The sequence below is a fragment of the Sprattus sprattus genome, assembly GCF_963457725.1.
Source record: "Sprattus sprattus genome assembly, chromosome: 3".
In the NCBI taxonomy this organism is placed as follows: domain Eukaryota; kingdom Metazoa; phylum Chordata; class Actinopteri; order Clupeiformes; family Clupeidae; genus Sprattus; species Sprattus sprattus.
The window spans coordinates 5,152,776-5,170,142 of record NC_137922.1 but is presented as its reverse complement, the minus strand read 5'-3'; the positions used below and the strand labels follow the sequence as shown (position 1 = coordinate 5,170,142).

General features: G+C 42.6%; 2 protein-coding genes across 2 annotated transcripts in view; both read right to left on the bottom strand.

The window, feature by feature from the left end:
- Positions 1-13,622, bottom strand: part of lrrfip1b (leucine rich repeat (in FLII) interacting protein 1b) — a gene marked incomplete at its 5' end in the record, with an annotated part of 35,144 nt that extends 21,522 nt beyond the window's left edge. The window contains 6 exons of the mRNA XM_080833839.1: positions 413-463; positions 712-756; positions 1,685-1,732; positions 1,994-2,011; positions 3,010-3,096; positions 13,533-13,622. Coding sequence (XP_080689965.1) covers positions 413-463; positions 712-756; positions 1,685-1,732; positions 1,994-2,011; positions 3,010-3,096; positions 13,533-13,622 — 339 coding nt within the window. The remainder of the gene's footprint in view (positions 1-412; positions 464-711; positions 757-1,684; positions 1,733-1,993; positions 2,012-3,009; positions 3,097-13,532) is intronic.
- Positions 13,623-16,104: 2,482 nt separating this feature from the next.
- Positions 16,105-17,367, bottom strand: part of mlpha (melanophilin a) — a 12,320-nt gene continuing 11,057 nt past the window's right edge. The window contains exons 13-15 of the mRNA XM_080835303.1: positions 16,636-16,707; positions 16,489-16,537; positions 16,105-16,255 (exon numbers count right to left, since the gene is read on the bottom strand). Of these exons, the coding sequence (XP_080691429.1) occupies positions 16,206-16,255; positions 16,489-16,537; positions 16,636-16,707 (171 nt within the window). The 3' untranslated portion in view covers positions 16,105-16,205. The remainder of the gene's footprint in view (positions 16,256-16,488; positions 16,538-16,635; positions 16,708-17,367) is intronic.

Genomic DNA, 17,367 nt, shown 5'->3' with positions numbered 1-17,367 from the left:
GTTCGGAGTTTTAGCAGAATGTTCAAGCTGGCAAACGGCTTATGTGTAGGGAGATGAAAAATTCCAAACCAGTGGAGGAAGGGACACTTTAAACTTGCAGGTGCTGTCAAAACAACTGAGCTTAAACAGAGACACCAGAGGTGCTTCTGCTCACAAAATTGGGTTTTAACAGATAGTGTGGGTAGACGTGGGTAAATATGGATCTCAATCCCCTTTTGGTTAAAATTCACTCAAAAACGTTTAGCTTCCCATTCAAGGAGAAGAAAACGTCTGGAGTTAACGTTAGAGAGGAGTGATAGGAGACAGAGGGAGTGTCTCACTGGCCACCATGTCCAGCCACCCCAGATGGCTCTGAAACCTCGAGTCTGGGCAGAGACCGGGAACAGAGCTGGCACCGAGAATAGATACTCACCCTTAGACTGCCGCGACTGCCAACTGACATCCGCTCCTCATCGTCCGATATCTAAGATGGAGAGAAAGAGAAGACAGAGGGAGAGGGAGAGAGAGGGAGAGTTAGACATGAAGCACAGGAGAAAAGGCTGCAGGGTGAAGTTTCTAGAACACTTCCATCAGGGTCTGGATAAGGTGGTCTGCTCAGGGACGCTAGGCTACTATGCTAAGGCTAACTACACTGACTGGACAGTACTACCAGTCTTAGTGGCAGAGGAATAAAAAAAGATGAGAAGATGACTGCGGGGAGAGGATACAGACCGAGGTGTGTCTCCGTGAGTGGCGGGAGTACCTCTCACTCTCTTCCTGAAAGGCAGAGGAAAAAGAAAGAGGAAAAGAAAGCAAGAGGTCAACGGGGCAGAAGAGCAAAGCCAGTCCTAATAGACTGGAGACATCTAAACACCTAAACAGGAAAAACACTGCAGCCATATCCCAGTCCCCTGACCACAGGTTTCAGACAGAAGAGCACACAGGCCAACATGCATCCAGTGATTACTGATCATGTCCTGTGTCTTTCACCGATTCTCCCTCCACAGGCTCCGAAGTAGCACTTACGGGCAGAGAGTGTCTGCCATGATGGTTGCGGTAATGATGTGTGTAAGGGTGTGCATATCATGGTTGTGTGTGTGTGTGTGTGTGTGTGTGTGTGTGTGTGTGTGTGTGTGTGTGTGTGTGTGTGTGTGTGTGTGTCTGTGTGTGTGTGTCACATGCTTGTGGGGGGGTAATGGGAGAGTTTACACTCTCAGCTGTAGGTCATGCAAGTGGAAGATAATCCCGCTGGGTGAGCACCACTGATCAGATGGACTTCAGACCCCCTGCAGACCCAAAGGGGATCCACTGAAATGCAGACTCAACCGGCCTCTACACACACAAGCCCTTACACTTCCCCACACACACAGGCCTTGAAAGCCCCCTAGTGTAATCAGGGGTTGGCGAGACAACGGCGGCTCCGCCCGCTACACAGACACATAACATTAGAAACTGACAGGCAAATGACTGCACTCCGCTCCAAATGTCTGATACCGTGGCTACTGTTTAATCTCCCCACTGTAATGATCTGTGAACAGCGAGAACCACAGTCTAGACGATCCTAAAAATCACATGCTCAATGTACACTACGGGCCAACTTCCAAACTATCAGCCCGCACAAGCATGCAACATGTGGCTAATACTGGCTCTACGCTCTATGAGCTAGCATAGCGACACACATTTAGCATGCCAGGGAGGCTCCTACCATCCACTGCTCAATGTGGCCCCACTTGCTGTCCAGCCCATAGTACTTCTGAGGCCCCCAGAAGAGCAGGAGAGGGAGAAGAACAAGAGAGAGAGAGAGAGACAGAGGAACAGCAAGGAATCGCAATGAAATGAACTTACTAAAAAACAAAACACACTACCCAGCGACTGCTGGCAAAAAGCAAAAGGTTACAATTGATTGTCTACAGTGAGACTGCACGTTCTCACATTAAAACTGTTGACTTTAGGTATAATGAGATAACAGTGTGTGAGTTGTTAGAAAAAGAGGGTATGGGGGTTAGAGTCCTACCTTCTTAACCTGAGAGATCTTTACATGTGATGGCATGACAGATGAAGAGACAGAGATATAGAAAAGGACAGAATTTAACACACACGGATTGAGTACAAAATGGAACAATTTTGATGATCAAATCTATGTCTGTGTGCAAAACAGTGAGTCTAAGCACTAAACTTACGATTACAATTAGAGAGTAAACAAACAGAAAAACACACCGCAAACATGAGCTTTCTTCATTTCTTAACCCTGATATTACAGTGAGAACCCTTTGCCATCAGTCTAGTCTACCAGCCCAGTTTACCGCTATAAACCCACCACAATCATGCCAGATCTCATAGCAAAGCCGTAGCATAAACACACTTTGGTACCTGATTATAACTCAGTCCGTCAGAAAGCTACTCCTGCCTCCAGTGCTAGCTAACTCTGACTAGCAGGTCCTGCACTTGTGCTTAACAGCGTTACATGAACAGAGACATGCTCCTGCCTCCAGTGCTAGCTAACTCTGACTAGCAGGTCCTGCACTTGTGCTTAACAGCGTTATAGGAACAGGGACATTCTCCAGCTTTATGAGTAGTAAAACCCAGTAATCCAGTGCTAGCTAACTCTGACTAGCAGGTCCTGCACTTGTGCTTAACAGCGTTATAGGAACAGGGACATTCTCCAGCTTTATGAGTAGTACAACCCAGTAATCCAGTGAGGGGCTTCTTTAAGAGCTTTTAAAAAAGCATACAGCTATACCTCTGCCTTCAGCCTGAAAATAAAGCTGTGTTTGTTCGCAAGTAAAACTGAATTTGTTTGTGCTTACTGCCTGTGTGTGTGTGTGTGTGTGTGTGTGTGTGTGTGTGTGTGTGTGTGTGTGTGTGCCTGGTACACTTTGGCATTGCCTGCATGGATGACAGCTTTAAATGTCTGGTAGCCACTGGCCACCCTCACTACAGAGCGTTCATGATCTGAAGAGCTTGGAATAATAAACCACAATACCAAACGAGTCACAAGAAATGCTATTTCTCCTCAGCACTCATCTTTACCTCTTTCTGCTGCCTCTCCAGTTCTCTCATGCGGATCTCCCGAGCCTCAGCCCTGGCAGCCCGCTTGGCAGCCAGACGTGCCTCAGCCTGAGAGAGAGAGAGAGAGAGAGAGAGAGAGAGAGAGAGAGAGAGAGAGAGAAAGAAGGAGAGAGAGCAAGAGAGAGAGAAGGAGAGAGAGAGAGAGAGAGAAGGAGAGAGAGAAAGAAGGAGAGAGAGAGAGAGAGAGAGGAGAGAGAGGGGGAGAGAAAGAAGGAGAGAGAGAGAGAGAGAGAGAAGGAGAGAGAGAGGGAGAGAGAGAAAGAAAGGAGGAAAAAAGAGTTATTGGTGGTGACAAACACAGAGCATTGCAAACAGATGTTTAGACAACTCTCAAAAACACAGACACACAAACACACAAACACACACAGTCACACACACACACACACACACACAGACACACACAGACACACACACACACACACACACACACACACACACAAATCATTAAAAGACTTAAAACATATATTACCAACTAATCACAATCAAACCAAATCCAATGATGTCCTTCAAATTGCAAGAAGAGAATTACCACAGGTATGAGAGATCTCATGGGAGCAACTGAGACCCCCAGCTTGTTTGGGGGTATTTAATCAGAAGTGGGCGGGCTGGGGACAGGATGTCATTACAGCTCTCTCAGGACACATCCACACCTCCCTGATCTCAGGTCAGATTCACACCTCTCTGATTTCATCATCACACCCATTGTTCCTCTGGCTGATTGAATGCCTACAGTATCAGCCAGTCTTTGTTCAAACAAATGGGACTCTATCACCCACAATGCAGTGCTATCAAGTGTGTTGGTAATGTCAATCCTTCTGTTCCTTCATTACCTACTGAAGGAATTATCCTCCATTTTAAAGGCCAAGGGAAGGCAAACACACACACACACACACACACACACACACACACACACAGACACACACACACACACACACACAAACACACACACACACACACACACAAACACACACACACAAACACACACACACACACACACACACACACACACAAACACACACACACACACACACACACACACACACACACACACACACAAACACACACACACACACACACACACACACACACACACACACACATACACACACAGTATGCGTGACAGTCCAAAATCACACATTCCACTCAACACCAAACATGTCTCAGAATTCTTCACATAGCTCCTGGTCCCAGTGGTCAGTCATCACCTTGGCGACGGGGCAGAGGTGACAGAGAAAGCAAAAGCAGGATTTCAAACAGTACAACTCAAAACGACAAAAGAATCTCAACTCAAAGTCTTCATCGAGTCAGTTACCATCCAGAAGACCATCAGAAGAGCAGTATTCTAATTAGATCGATATACTCTAGTCTAATGCACACTTCTCTGATGTTGTCAACTTGTTTTGCTACCTGGGCCTGGGATGGAACTACACATCCTTACAAACTGATTTGCCTTCACAGGTAATTACAGTATTGTACCCCATATTGCTATCTTAACGAGGGGGGAAACCTGCAATCTGAGGCCACTTGCCCCCTGAAGCTTCCTGTAGTTTAGGTTGATCAGCTTGTTTTTAGGTCATGTGACGCCAAGTGACGCTCCTAACCAATAGTCATGTCAAACCAAAATGGAATTGGAAAACATATCACCTTTGATTGGCTTGACTTGGCCTACACTTTCTAGGTCCCCCTTTTACAATGAGGTAAAAAGAAAACTTACTTTCACTCTTATCACAGTTAATACCAGACCAAGCCCAACTAGACAAACATCATAACAGCATTACTAATAGAAAGCAGATCACCATTCTAAAACATTTTCTGGGACCATCCATTATTTAATCCTACTGAGACGATTCAATCAAAATAATCTAAATCATCTAAAAGACACAAGCAATACACAAATCATCCAACACTGGAGCCAACTGGCTCATTACAAACAGCTTTCATAGACCAAAATCAATCACAACTCACCCAAGAAAACAGAATCAATCATAATTCACATTACCAAAAGAAACTCTAGTTCCAGATTCACAGTTATTGAAATGGAAGACAAAAACATTCTTATTATCAACACACATTCGAGTGTGACAAAAACCACAATACAACTTGTATAATGCAGCTTTAAATACACCTTCTGTTTCATTACATGTGTTTCATTATTTACACATTTTCAGAGAGCGAGCCAAATTCTCACATCCAGAGGTCATGGTTCTATGAAAAAGTTCTTGAAAACCTAGCCTAGGCTTGTCAATACCTAGACTAAAAGTATTATTCCATTGCAGAGCTGGTCTGTAGTACAAACACAGGCAACATCCACAATTCCAACTGCTGAGAGGGCCCTTGTTTGTCCCATGTCACTGCCCCCATTGCCCAGAGCTCCGTAGAATGTGCAAGAAATCTGTCAGTTGAGGCCCACATGCTGCTGCTGCTAACTGGGACTGGCACTGCTCCCTGGAGGCTCAAACTGGCAGTTAGTTACGTGTTCAGATAACACGATGCTTTAGCTCATGGGCTCATATAGTGTGCTGTGGCAGTTAGTTACTGTTTGTGTTCAGATAACACAATGCTTTAGCTCAGTGAGATCATATAGTGTGCTGTTGACTGGCAGTTAGTTACGTGTTCAGATAACACAATGCTTTAGCTCAGTGAGCTCATATGCTGTAGACTGGCAGTTAGTTATGTGTTCAGATAACACGATGCTTTAGCTCATGAGCTCATATAGTGTGCTGTGCTGTGGCAGTTAGTTACTGTATGTGTTCAGTTAACACGATGCTTTAGCTCATGTGATCATATAGTGTGCTGTTGACTGGCAGTTAGTTACTGTATGTGTTCAGTTAACACAATGCTTTAGCTCATGAGCTCATATAGTGTGCTGTTGACTGGCAGTTAGTTACTGTATGTGTTCAGTTAACACAATGCTTTAGCTCATGAGCTCATATAGTGTGCTGTTGACTGGCAGTTAGTTACGTGTTCAGATAACACAATGCTTTAGCTCATGAGATCATATAGTGTGCTGTGGAAGTTAGTTACGTGTTCAGATAACACGATGCTTTAGCTCAGTGAGCTCATATAGTGTGCTGTTGACTGGCAGTTAGTTACGTGTTCATAGAACACAATGCTTTAGCTCATGAGATCATATAGTGTGCTGTTGACTGGCAGTTAGTTACGTGTTCAGAGAACACAATGCTTTAGCTCAGTGAGATCATATATGCTGTTGACTGTGTTCAGCTTTAGCTCAGTGAGCTCATATAGTGTGCTGTTGTGAGCATGTTACAGTAATACTCTGACCTGTCAGGCACCCTCATAAAAAGGTTTCATGTTTTGGTCTGGTGCCAGTTTGCTGAGTTAAGGCCTGTAAGCACATAAAACTCATGAGGATGGGGAAGTCGGAGGGAACTGGGAATCTGACAGCGTAGTTCATTGGACATAGCAGACTATGGAGGTGGACACCGCTCACTGAAATCTCACACACCTTTACAACAAGCTCAGATAGTACTAAGTCAAATATGAACACTGCGTGGAATTTGATTTGAACACTTGATCATTCAACAATGTTAACTGTGGTTTTGTTCTTGAAATTAAACTAAAAAATGTAACACTTAACAATTTAACACCCGAATAAATCCCTGGAGGCAAGCTATGACAATACTTCCAGAGGTAATACAATGCAACACCCACATAATACAACACCACTTATGACTCATCACAACCCTCATGAGTTCACCGTCACACGGTTCCTGCTGCAGCGGTCCGTCAATAAAGGCCTGATAACTGAAGGCTACTGCACTCTGTAGCAGAGAGTGCCAGAGGGAGAGGGGACATTACAAAAGGTTGTGAAACAACAGCTTAATGACTTTAACCAGCCCAACTTTCACTTCCCGTACCGATTCAAATCTACTCACTTTCTACCCCAGATTCGATTCGTTGCAGATACCGTGTGCGGATAGAGAGTGTTCGTCTATATGATAGGGCTATCTGTATTATGAACAGCACGGCACAGACAACAGCACGGCACAGACAAACTAGGCTCCATCTGAATTGGGCTTGAGAGTGCCAGAGGGAGAGGGGACATTAAGAGACAAAACGTTGTGAAACAGCAGCTTAGTAATGACTTTAACCAGCCCAACTTTCACTTCAAATATGACCCTTTCAAGTCCTCTCTCAACCTCTTTGTCTATTTCTTCCTCAATCCACTGTTAAGATGGGTCTTGGTTCATCTCCTGAACCTTTTTCCATTTCACTACATCAAGTACAGGTAGAAGATGAAGAGGAGGACTTAATGATCTGGACAGACACGTCATCTGTGCACTGTGCATTTAGACAGCATCCTACTGAATCATTCTTGCAGTCCCAAACCCCTCTCCCTGACCACACCGAGAAGCGTCCTGTGTTGGGCCGACGTCAGGGTCGCACTACTGAGGACACGTGAGCACACTGAAATATTGCTCAGCTGTCTTAGACAGTGTCAGCGGGGAGAAGGAAGCGACAGCAGAGATAGCGCTGTCAACAGCAAAGTCAAATGTGGCACGGTATCAAAAAGAGACTATAGCAATTGAGGAGTAATTGAGGATTTGACAGCAAGCAGAGGATAAAAAATATTCAGGATGAACCGAGCTCTAGAATGCAGGCAGTATGTAGGCAGTATAATCTCTCTTTTTAGCCGACTACCTCCACAGAGCGCCAAAGCTTTATTTCTGTTCTGAGGTTCTCTCGTTTTGGTTTTTCCTAACCACGGCCCAGCAAGGACAGCACCTGGTCACAAGCCAGAAAGGGAGCAGGCATTGAACACACACACACACACACACACACACACACACACACACACACACACACAGGCATACTGTCCAAGGTACACATCATCAGGCTAAAACCAGGGCTGAAGCTAAATCATCATCCAGCTGTTTGTCTGTTTTCTTGTATTGCCGAGACCTCACTGCCTTTTTGGAACCACAGAGAAACTTCCTTTCCCAGATTTATTTCAAGATAGAGAGATAGAGCAAGAACCTTCTTTTCACAGCTGTATTTCAAGATAGAGAGATAGAGCAAGAACCTTCTTTTCACAGCTTTATTTCAAAATAGAGAGATAGAGCAAGAACCTTCTTTTCACAGCTTTATTTCAAGATAGAGAGATAGAGCAAGAACCTTCTTTTCACAGCTTTATTTCAAGATAGAGAGATAGAGCAAGAACCTTCTTTTCACAGCTTTATTTCAACAATAGAACAAGCAAAGACAAATTGTACTGAAAGTGTACTGTGATTGGTGTGTGTTCGTGCTTATATTAACAATGTAGCATGTGTAACATGTGCTACCGTTTGAGAGTAAACTCTGCTTCAGTGTTTCGGTGTTGCTATTCTCTGTCTGTTCTGGTCACTGTGTCAGACTGTCACTCCGTTAGCGTGCTGTTAGCGTGTAGACACCATTTAGCAGTTTGTAATCCTCTTACATGGAGCACCAGTGATTAAAGCATTTTGGAGAGTTGACTCTCTTTCATGTGAATGTGGGTCCACATCGGTGTATACCATACCATTCAAATTCCCAGGGGGTCTATGGGAGGACTCAAACAGCTGCAGCACCAGACACTATTATCAACTTTAGAACAAGTCAATGCCTGCCAACTACTTACAGCAATAACACTGATTGCATTTTGCTCCGAGGAACAGGATAAAAAGCCATTTCCGTTTTCAAATGGTCTACATTCATCTCATTAAAATGTCTTGCTCAAGCAATATATTCTTTGAGGTGATGAATACCAAGATCAGGAAGTCAGGCTCTCTATTACCGTTGTTGGCAAAAAATACTATAGGGGTCTAAGGCTATCCTTATAAGATAAGAAGTGGTTGGCAACGTAACATTCTGTGAACCAATCAGGCTATATCAGAGCCACCTCTCGGTAATACAGTTCAGCCGAGGTGAATGACATAAGCGCCGTTACTAGGTCAGGACACAGAGAAGACTCTCGTCAACAACCCTTCTCTAGGATCTTAACGTCATTCAGAATACTGTCACCATGCTTGTCAAATCCTTCAGCCCGAGAAAAAAACCACACACACACCAAAAGGCCATCTAAAATGTAACAGTATGAAAGAAAGACTCGTATGCACAAATGGAGTTCATCGCTCTGTGGTAAACATAGAGGTCCATGCAGTCTGACTTGGCAAGATTAAGGCTTCATGTGGTGCATCGCAGCACCATCAAGGCCAGGAGCCCCAGACTAATCCCAGCTTAAAACACCACCATTCCCCCACATTATACATCACTTCCTCCCAGCGCGGCCCCTCCGTCTACCCAACTACTTAGTCAGAGGCTTAAGGCTGCAGGAACCTCTGATGTCCTATTATCTCCAGTTGTCTGCCATACCACAGCAGTGGGCTAGGAGAGAGCACTAACCCTGACCCACTACAACAAGAAAGCCTACAAACAAGAAAATAAACAATTAGTTAATATATGAAAATGTATTTGGTACAATGGTAGATATTTCAATTTATTTTAAATACTGGATATTTAAGGTTATTGAACCTCAGCTGAATCTGGATATAAATGTATCTGTATGGCTATTATAACGGATAAATTACAATGCAGCTGAAATGTCAATGTGAAATTGACTTGTGGTGTCTGAACCAGCGTTCGTGTGTAAGTGTGCTTATGCCGCTGTGTTGGGTTTAAGCATGCAGGTCAGTAGCACAGAAAAGGCCCAATCCTCTCTGTGCTGGAGGGAGGGGGGGGGGGGGGGGGGCAGCTCAGCTCTGAGACGACCAGCTGTCACTCTGCCCACTGGGATATCTGCATCACCAGCCAGCCGCCAGCCAGAGACACACACACTTCTTCTGCACACACACACACACACACACACACACCCACACACACACACACACACACACAAACACCAGCCCTGCACCCTTTCTCCCTGAGATACCCTTAGATGCAGTTATCAGATGCAGTTTTGTTTACATATTACACTGATGGCACACTGCACATCAGGAGCAATTAGGGGTTCAGTGTATTGCTCAAGGACGCTTCGACAGGGAAGCAACCTAGCAACCTTCTGATTACTAAACGACTTCTCTACCTCCTGTACCACTGTCGCCCACTAATAAATATACCCATCAGAAGTAATCCTACACACAATGAACTCACCCCCCGTTTCAAGCTTGGAGCCTTAGATCACTCCATGTACCAGCCACACCAATGACACACTGATGTTGAATAATATTGAAAGGGGAATATCTCAGCAAGAAGATGCCACTGGGATTCAGTCACAACACTACTCTCTGTTCATGCAGCTACAGGGTCTATGGATAGGATTTTAGACAGACCATCAGGTCAATGCCATTTCAGCAAAAATGACGTATAGTTTTCACATATCAGCAAATATGTGATAAATACCTGAGACTTATTGTCCAGGGCAATGGACAGCAATGAGCGAATGGGGGTTGCCTTGGCGATACATACATCAGTTGAACAGGACATTATCCACACTCTCATCTAATAACCTCACAGAGATCTGGTATGTCAAAGCGCACCTCTCTCTAACTTGGGCATATCAGTCACAAACTACAGCATTAAAGAATATGATGACCGAGTAACTCCGTATAAATAGAATCATTTCAAAACTGTTTACTGTTTCAATTTCCGGAACGAAAGAAAACTGTGAAACTACAACAGGTTAGGGACATGTCAATCAAAACAGAGATGAAGACTTGTGGTAAAAAGGCATTTTCATGAGTATCTCAAAGAACTTCAGGTCCAATCAAAAGACAATATGACTAAATATGAAGAACTCCTCTAACTCCACCCATTTAACTCAAATGAAAAGATGGCCTATTTTCACCAAACTAAACTAAAAATGATAGACCTCAAAGTGTAATGAGATAGGGACTGCTTGTGACCCTGCCTCCTCAAGAGGAAGAAGGTGGAAGTATACAGACCATTGAGTAAATTGTGTTACGCATTGGGTCTTTGTAGCTTTCCCTAGCTTCTCTTTCCCTTTCCCAAAATGATGGCACCATTTTGTGGTGCATGGTACATCTCACTCTGTGACATTTGGTGACGTGGGGACCCTCAAAACCATATTGGAATGAATTAGCTCCTAAACAGCTTTGAGGCAGGGAATACTAAGGGTTGTGAATGTAACCCAGGTTCTAAGACCTGTCTGACTGTAGCTAGTCTCTCGTTTAAAAACTATTTCAGTGACTTCATGTTACATGCACAGCAGAATACATCTTCATCGCATGGTCCCAAGGTGAGAATACTATTGACCATTTTCAACAAGTGAAACACCTCGCGGCTCAGACCTTTGCAAACTCTTTTTTTCAGAAAAATTCAGCAAGTATCCTCCAAATGTATCTTCAGTTACTATAATATAACTCTATAATAACTGAGTTGTCCCTCCATGCTTTCATCTCCACATGCAGAAACAGTAATGACATGTCAGCATCTCTAACCACAACAAACAAAACACACAAAACGTAATATCTTTTCCCTTTGTGGGAGTTTTCCCCAGCATCCTCTGCTATGAATTCCCGTCTGGCACTGCCATAAGATGCCATGTAGCGGGAACCCTCTAAAAGGGCTGCTGTAATGATGGATAACGCTTCACAGGAAAACCCAAAGCACATGGAGGCTAATCAGGCCTGGGAAAAACAGACCAGGGGGAAATGTCATAGTGTTTACTGAGAGACATTTCCTGCCATCTCACTGGCTGGACAGCAGTGAGGTGATCCCCTCCTACCCTAGCACTGAAACTGGTGTGGAGCAGACAGCTGTTAACTCTTTACAGGGAAGTGACCACTAAAGTGGAGAGCTTGTGAATCTGGGAACATTTACACAGAAATGATGTGTGTTTACACTAACAGTCTTTAGACTCTGTAAATGAGGCATTGGAAAGATAAGGGCAATTCTGGTGCAATTCATAAACAGTGTTAACAGATCATTAAATTAAAAGATCATTAGAATCATTGTTACTATGATATAACATTTTGAAGGGCACATTCTTCTTATTTCAATAACAAATCTCAATGACAAATTAAAACTATAACAGTTTAGAGGACAGTCAGACGAGATCAACATCTAGCATCAACTGGATGGGAACGGGCTATGAAGGCCATTCACATGATGACTAACAACAAGTCTATAGTATTCTGACATCAGCAGAAAATACTCCCTCCTCCCTCATAACTAAATGCAGGAAATAAAAGTTATAAGAGAACAAAGTGACAGAAAAACCAGGGCAGACTAAACTAGGTTAATGATCTCTGAGAACTGGGAACCCAGCGCTAGATAAACAGCCCAACCTCCTCCCCTCCTCCCCTCCCCCCACACACAAACACTCACACATACAAACTGCAGGACACAAGTCTTTCTGTATACTAACACTGGCAGATAATGTACTGTACTTGTGCTAACTTTTCTGCTCAGAAGTTTCCTACAGCAGGTCCTTTCTATCCGCTGTGCATGATCAACATAACCAACCCCGTCTCGATTTTCTGTGTTTGAGAATAGCAAGGTTGCAAGGTGACAAAAGCTCCTGCAGAGGGGAAAATGAGTCGGAACAACTTAGGAATGCGAGGGGAAACTGCATGTGTGTATTTTCCAGAACAAAATGCTTTCCAGATGTGAGAGCCAGAGGACAGGTCAGAATTGGCCTTACAATATCACCAGCCATATTAACATGTTCATTCACTGACTGGCACAAACATCGTTTAAAAAGGAAGGATTTCAAATGATTCATTAGCACGTTCGTTAACAATAGTGCATTACATTGATATTATGTATTTTTTTTCACACGACAAAAGGTCCTGGAAGACAGTGAACGTTAGTAGTAGGGTATTCTGTAGGGCTATTCCTACCATGAGATATTTATTAACAGTGAGAAACCGCTGACGTCAGGACTGAGCACTGTTCTGATTTCACTGGTAAAACTGAACGCTTCGTGCGTCATAGCTTTCTGCAGGTTGATACGTAAGACACGTAAGGATGCTGATCTTTCAGGCCATCTGAAACTAATGCTGCCTAAAAGATGATATGCCTGCGGTCATAGTGAAAACAATTACCCCCAAACACGTAATCATCACATTATTTCTAATAGCTGAACTTCCCACCAACGTGGTCAATCATGTAGGTCACTGTCACAACAATGCCCTTGCTTCCTCCTCATCCAATAATGCGTCGCCGTTCGTTATAAACATCTCTCATGTCTGCTAGTGTAAGATCTGAGGGTTAGCGTAACCCTTTTACTTGTTACATATTAAAATGAAAATAAGGTGTGGACAGCCTGTGACGAAATGATGCCGATGTGCTGTTTTATACACAGAGTTCCAAAGACTTGGTTATGGTTGTGCATCTGCACATGCTAATCTTCATTGAAAGGCGGTGGACAGAATGCGGTGAGAAATTGAGATATTCACCGCAATATGACAGTGCTCTATTCAAGGCTGCCCATGAACATCGTAGAACCTTTCAAATCAGCACAAGTTACAATTATCCAGACTCACCTCCCTTGCAATCTGACTCAGGGCATCGTCCTCTGCTGTCATTTTCTCCCGATTGGGGATTCTCTTCCTTCCAGTAACTTGAGTTCCCATTGCCCCGGTTGATAAACTATCTTGTTAAATTCCAAAGTTCAATTCCACAGCCCCATCGAAATGTATGATTGTCAAATGTTTGTCAAAAAAGCGTAGTTGCGATTAGCAGGCCATTCAAAAGAAGTCCATGACTAGATGATGCGAATGCGAACATTGCCTGCCTAGTAGACGTGTCAATAGACTCCTGGTGCACGCGCTGTATCACCATTACCCTTCAAGCCGCCGTGATGTCTGTTTCTGACTATCGAAAAAGAAACATAACGATATCTAACGGTGAAGCCTGTTGCTGATGTGTCCTACATCAAACCGGCGTGCACGCAGTCAGGCGAGATGTAATTTCTCTAACCAACCGTAAACGCCTAATTTCTGAATTAGGCTACTATGACACATTTCCAGGGTTCAAGTGCCTTCAGGAAAAAACGGCTAGGCTATCTGTCACCTTGGCCTATGTCAAAAGCAAACGAGAATCAATATCAGACTATCATATGCAATGCTGCATCCATGTTTGCTGCAGACCGACCCCAAAAGGCTCGCAAACCTCTCAATACACGTTCCGGGGTACAACAGCCTGATTGCAACCCGCAATTCTGAGCTCTTGATATTGTGGGCGGGCCTCAAATAACCAAGCAGTTTAATACTCCTCTCACACATTTCATACAACCGTGGAAAACCACACCATCTGCCAAAAGCATGCCGTGAAAGCTCTACCTTTGCATGGCAAATAGTGTTTAATACAAGAACGCAATGTCATTAATGCATGTAGGCCTAGGCTACTAAGTGAAACCAGCTTAATCACCCGTCCCATTTGAGGTCGAGCCTAATAACAGAACCATCCACGGCAAAAACCAACAGGCAGTTCGCACTAGCTTGCGCGCTGTATCCTAGATACACCATTGCCTCGTCTGATGAAACTATGGCAGCGTAAATATAACAATTCTTATTTCTCAGTACAACCAGTGAATAGAAAATCATCATGTGTTGTTGTTATTAATGGCGTTGTTATTGATATATGCTATTTCCACATACATTAATATACTAACTACCTTCTACATTCATTTTACTAATAACACCGCTGTGGATCTTGAACAGCCAGTTTTCAGTTTTCCTCTATGGTCATATAGCTTCCTCTAGAGGTTATCTTTGTCCATTACAGTGAGCAATAGGGTACTTACACCTCCTGATACATGCATGGTTTATGTACTTCATGGATCACATTTTCGTCGTACAATAATGTCAATAGATCATTCACATCCATGACATATACTTTTTTACTGCTGGCTAATCCATAAAGAGAGAAGAAGAATACTTTCCAACAAATAGCCTTTTAGCTTAACTTCACAAGCACCCTTGTCATGTAAATGTACTTCCCTAACAATGGAAATGCCTTGGTGAATTGTGTGACAGTAGCTTGTCCATGCTGCTAATTGTTACAACTATGCCAAACATCTTCTGAAAAAAAAGGTTCTGTAAAAGGTTAAATGATGCTGGACCAATGGTCGGCATTGAGAACTTCTACATTAACTTATCCAATAGGGGGCAGTGGTGACCTTTATAGCAAACGCTATAGAGACTGGTCATCTTCATGGCCTAATTATCTATGGCTATCATATCAACAACAACAACAACACAACAAACAAAGTTATCAATTTAATAATAAATGCTGCACAATTACTATTTTTTTTATATATATACTGTATATTTATATCTTTATTTAAAATGCATTCTTTTGTATAATATAATGTCAATTAGAGCCATCTTCAAGGTGAGATTAATGTGTAATTAAATATGATTTGTACACAGACATGCTCATGATCTCACATAAACAGAGTGAATCAAGTTGACACAATGGGAATACAAGATAACATAGCACACAAAAAGCATTAGCCTGTTTTCCCCATTGTGAAATTTGAAGAGCTGAAGGGATTTTTAAACTGTTATTTTTCCACTCATTACATGCAGTTCCTAAAGGTTGGGTATATGCATACTGTGCACAAGGCAAACATGAAGAAAAAAACAACAGTATAAAGAGTAGCAGGGCCTCTTTTGTATTTACATTTAATCAGTACAACACTAACTGCTAGCCTATATAGGGTACAAAACAAAGTCTCAGCAGGGATATCACAGATGTTAAAAGTGGAAGTGGAAGTGACCTTACAATCCTGACTATTATGAAAGTAATAAGCAATAGCAGTTTGAGTTTTTCATTAACCTTTGTGGCAAAACACTCAATTCATTAAACACCAAACTGACTCTCTTTGATAGGCTACGAACTTTTGCTTCCACTTTTGCTAACTGGATTCATGCAGTGTAACATGTGCCAATACTAACTGGATTCGGCAGTGTAACATGCCAATACTAACTGGATTCATGCAGTGTAACATGTGCCAATACTAACTGGATTCGGCAGTGTAACATGCCAATACTAACTGGATTCATGCAGTGTAACATGTGCCAATACTTTCTGGATTCTGAGTCACTCTAGCCACTTTGAGTCACTTGTAACATCTGTGACATCTGTTTCCTTGAACTGTAATTGTTATGGTTGCAGTCAGTGACAGTGAGGAGGATATCGATATCTTTCTTTCACAAGTTAATTGACCTTTTCCTGTGAAATCCTGAGCCAATACTGGGTTCTGATTGGTGAGAAACAAAGAGAGATTTTAGAAGTCTCAAAAAACGGCAAAGGAATGACAGAAGAATATAACTCTATACAAATCTATAATTATTTCTATGTTGGGGTCGGTTTAGGATTAGGGGTGTCCTGGAAAGGATGCAGATAGAAAAACTTTATTTAAATCTTGTCATATAATGTGCAGTGAATTGAGATATATTTGATGTAGGAACATCATGCTTTTCTATGCCTTACTTGTTGTTACATCTTGAGTAATTTTTCTTCTTTGTGATGTGCTCATTATCTGAGGGTAAAACGAAGGCGTTGTTATTTAGAGTGCTAAGCACCATCATCGTACATGCCATGCACTGAACAAAAGCCAAGAAAGAAATATGTTCTCACCTTCTTCTTTGTCCTTTCTGTAGGAACTCCTGTAGTGCTGAGAGCAGCTATCTTATTCTCAATATCTGACACCTATGAAAACAGAGACAGATAGAGAGAGGAGGGTAATGGAAATAGATATGCAGGGGTGAAGGAAGAGGGCCAAGAGAAAAAAAAAAGATGTTGCTTATTTTCCATGTATTATAGACAGAGGTGGAAAGTAACTAATCTTCTTGCGTTATTCTGTAATTGAGTAGTTATTTTGGGTACTTGTAATTTTTTCAGTAGTTTTTGAAATCGGTAATTTTACTTTTACTTAAGTAGATTTTGACTAAAGTATTGTACTTCGCTACATTGGAAATCACATCCGTTAAAACACTGCAATAACTTTGAGTTGTCACATTCATTTAAGACTCCAAACATCGGTGGAGTGAGGTGTCTCAAATTTTCTTCCAAAATCCGGGTAACATTTGCAGTTATTTCCTAAATGAACAAAGATCTTGAACTGACATATTCTTCAAGGTGTCTACAAATTGTGCGTGACCTGATGCTATAGATTACTTCAAAAATAAAGGCCTTCTACCCAATGATTTGCGCAAACACTATAGAGATACTACAGTAAAACAGTGCCTTGACAAGCAGTGGAGCACTGTGTTGGACACTGATGCGTCACATAGTAATCTGCCCTCCTCGACTGAAGTTGCCCCCTGAAGGAAATATATACATATTTTAAGTATTACGGCTGCAGAACTT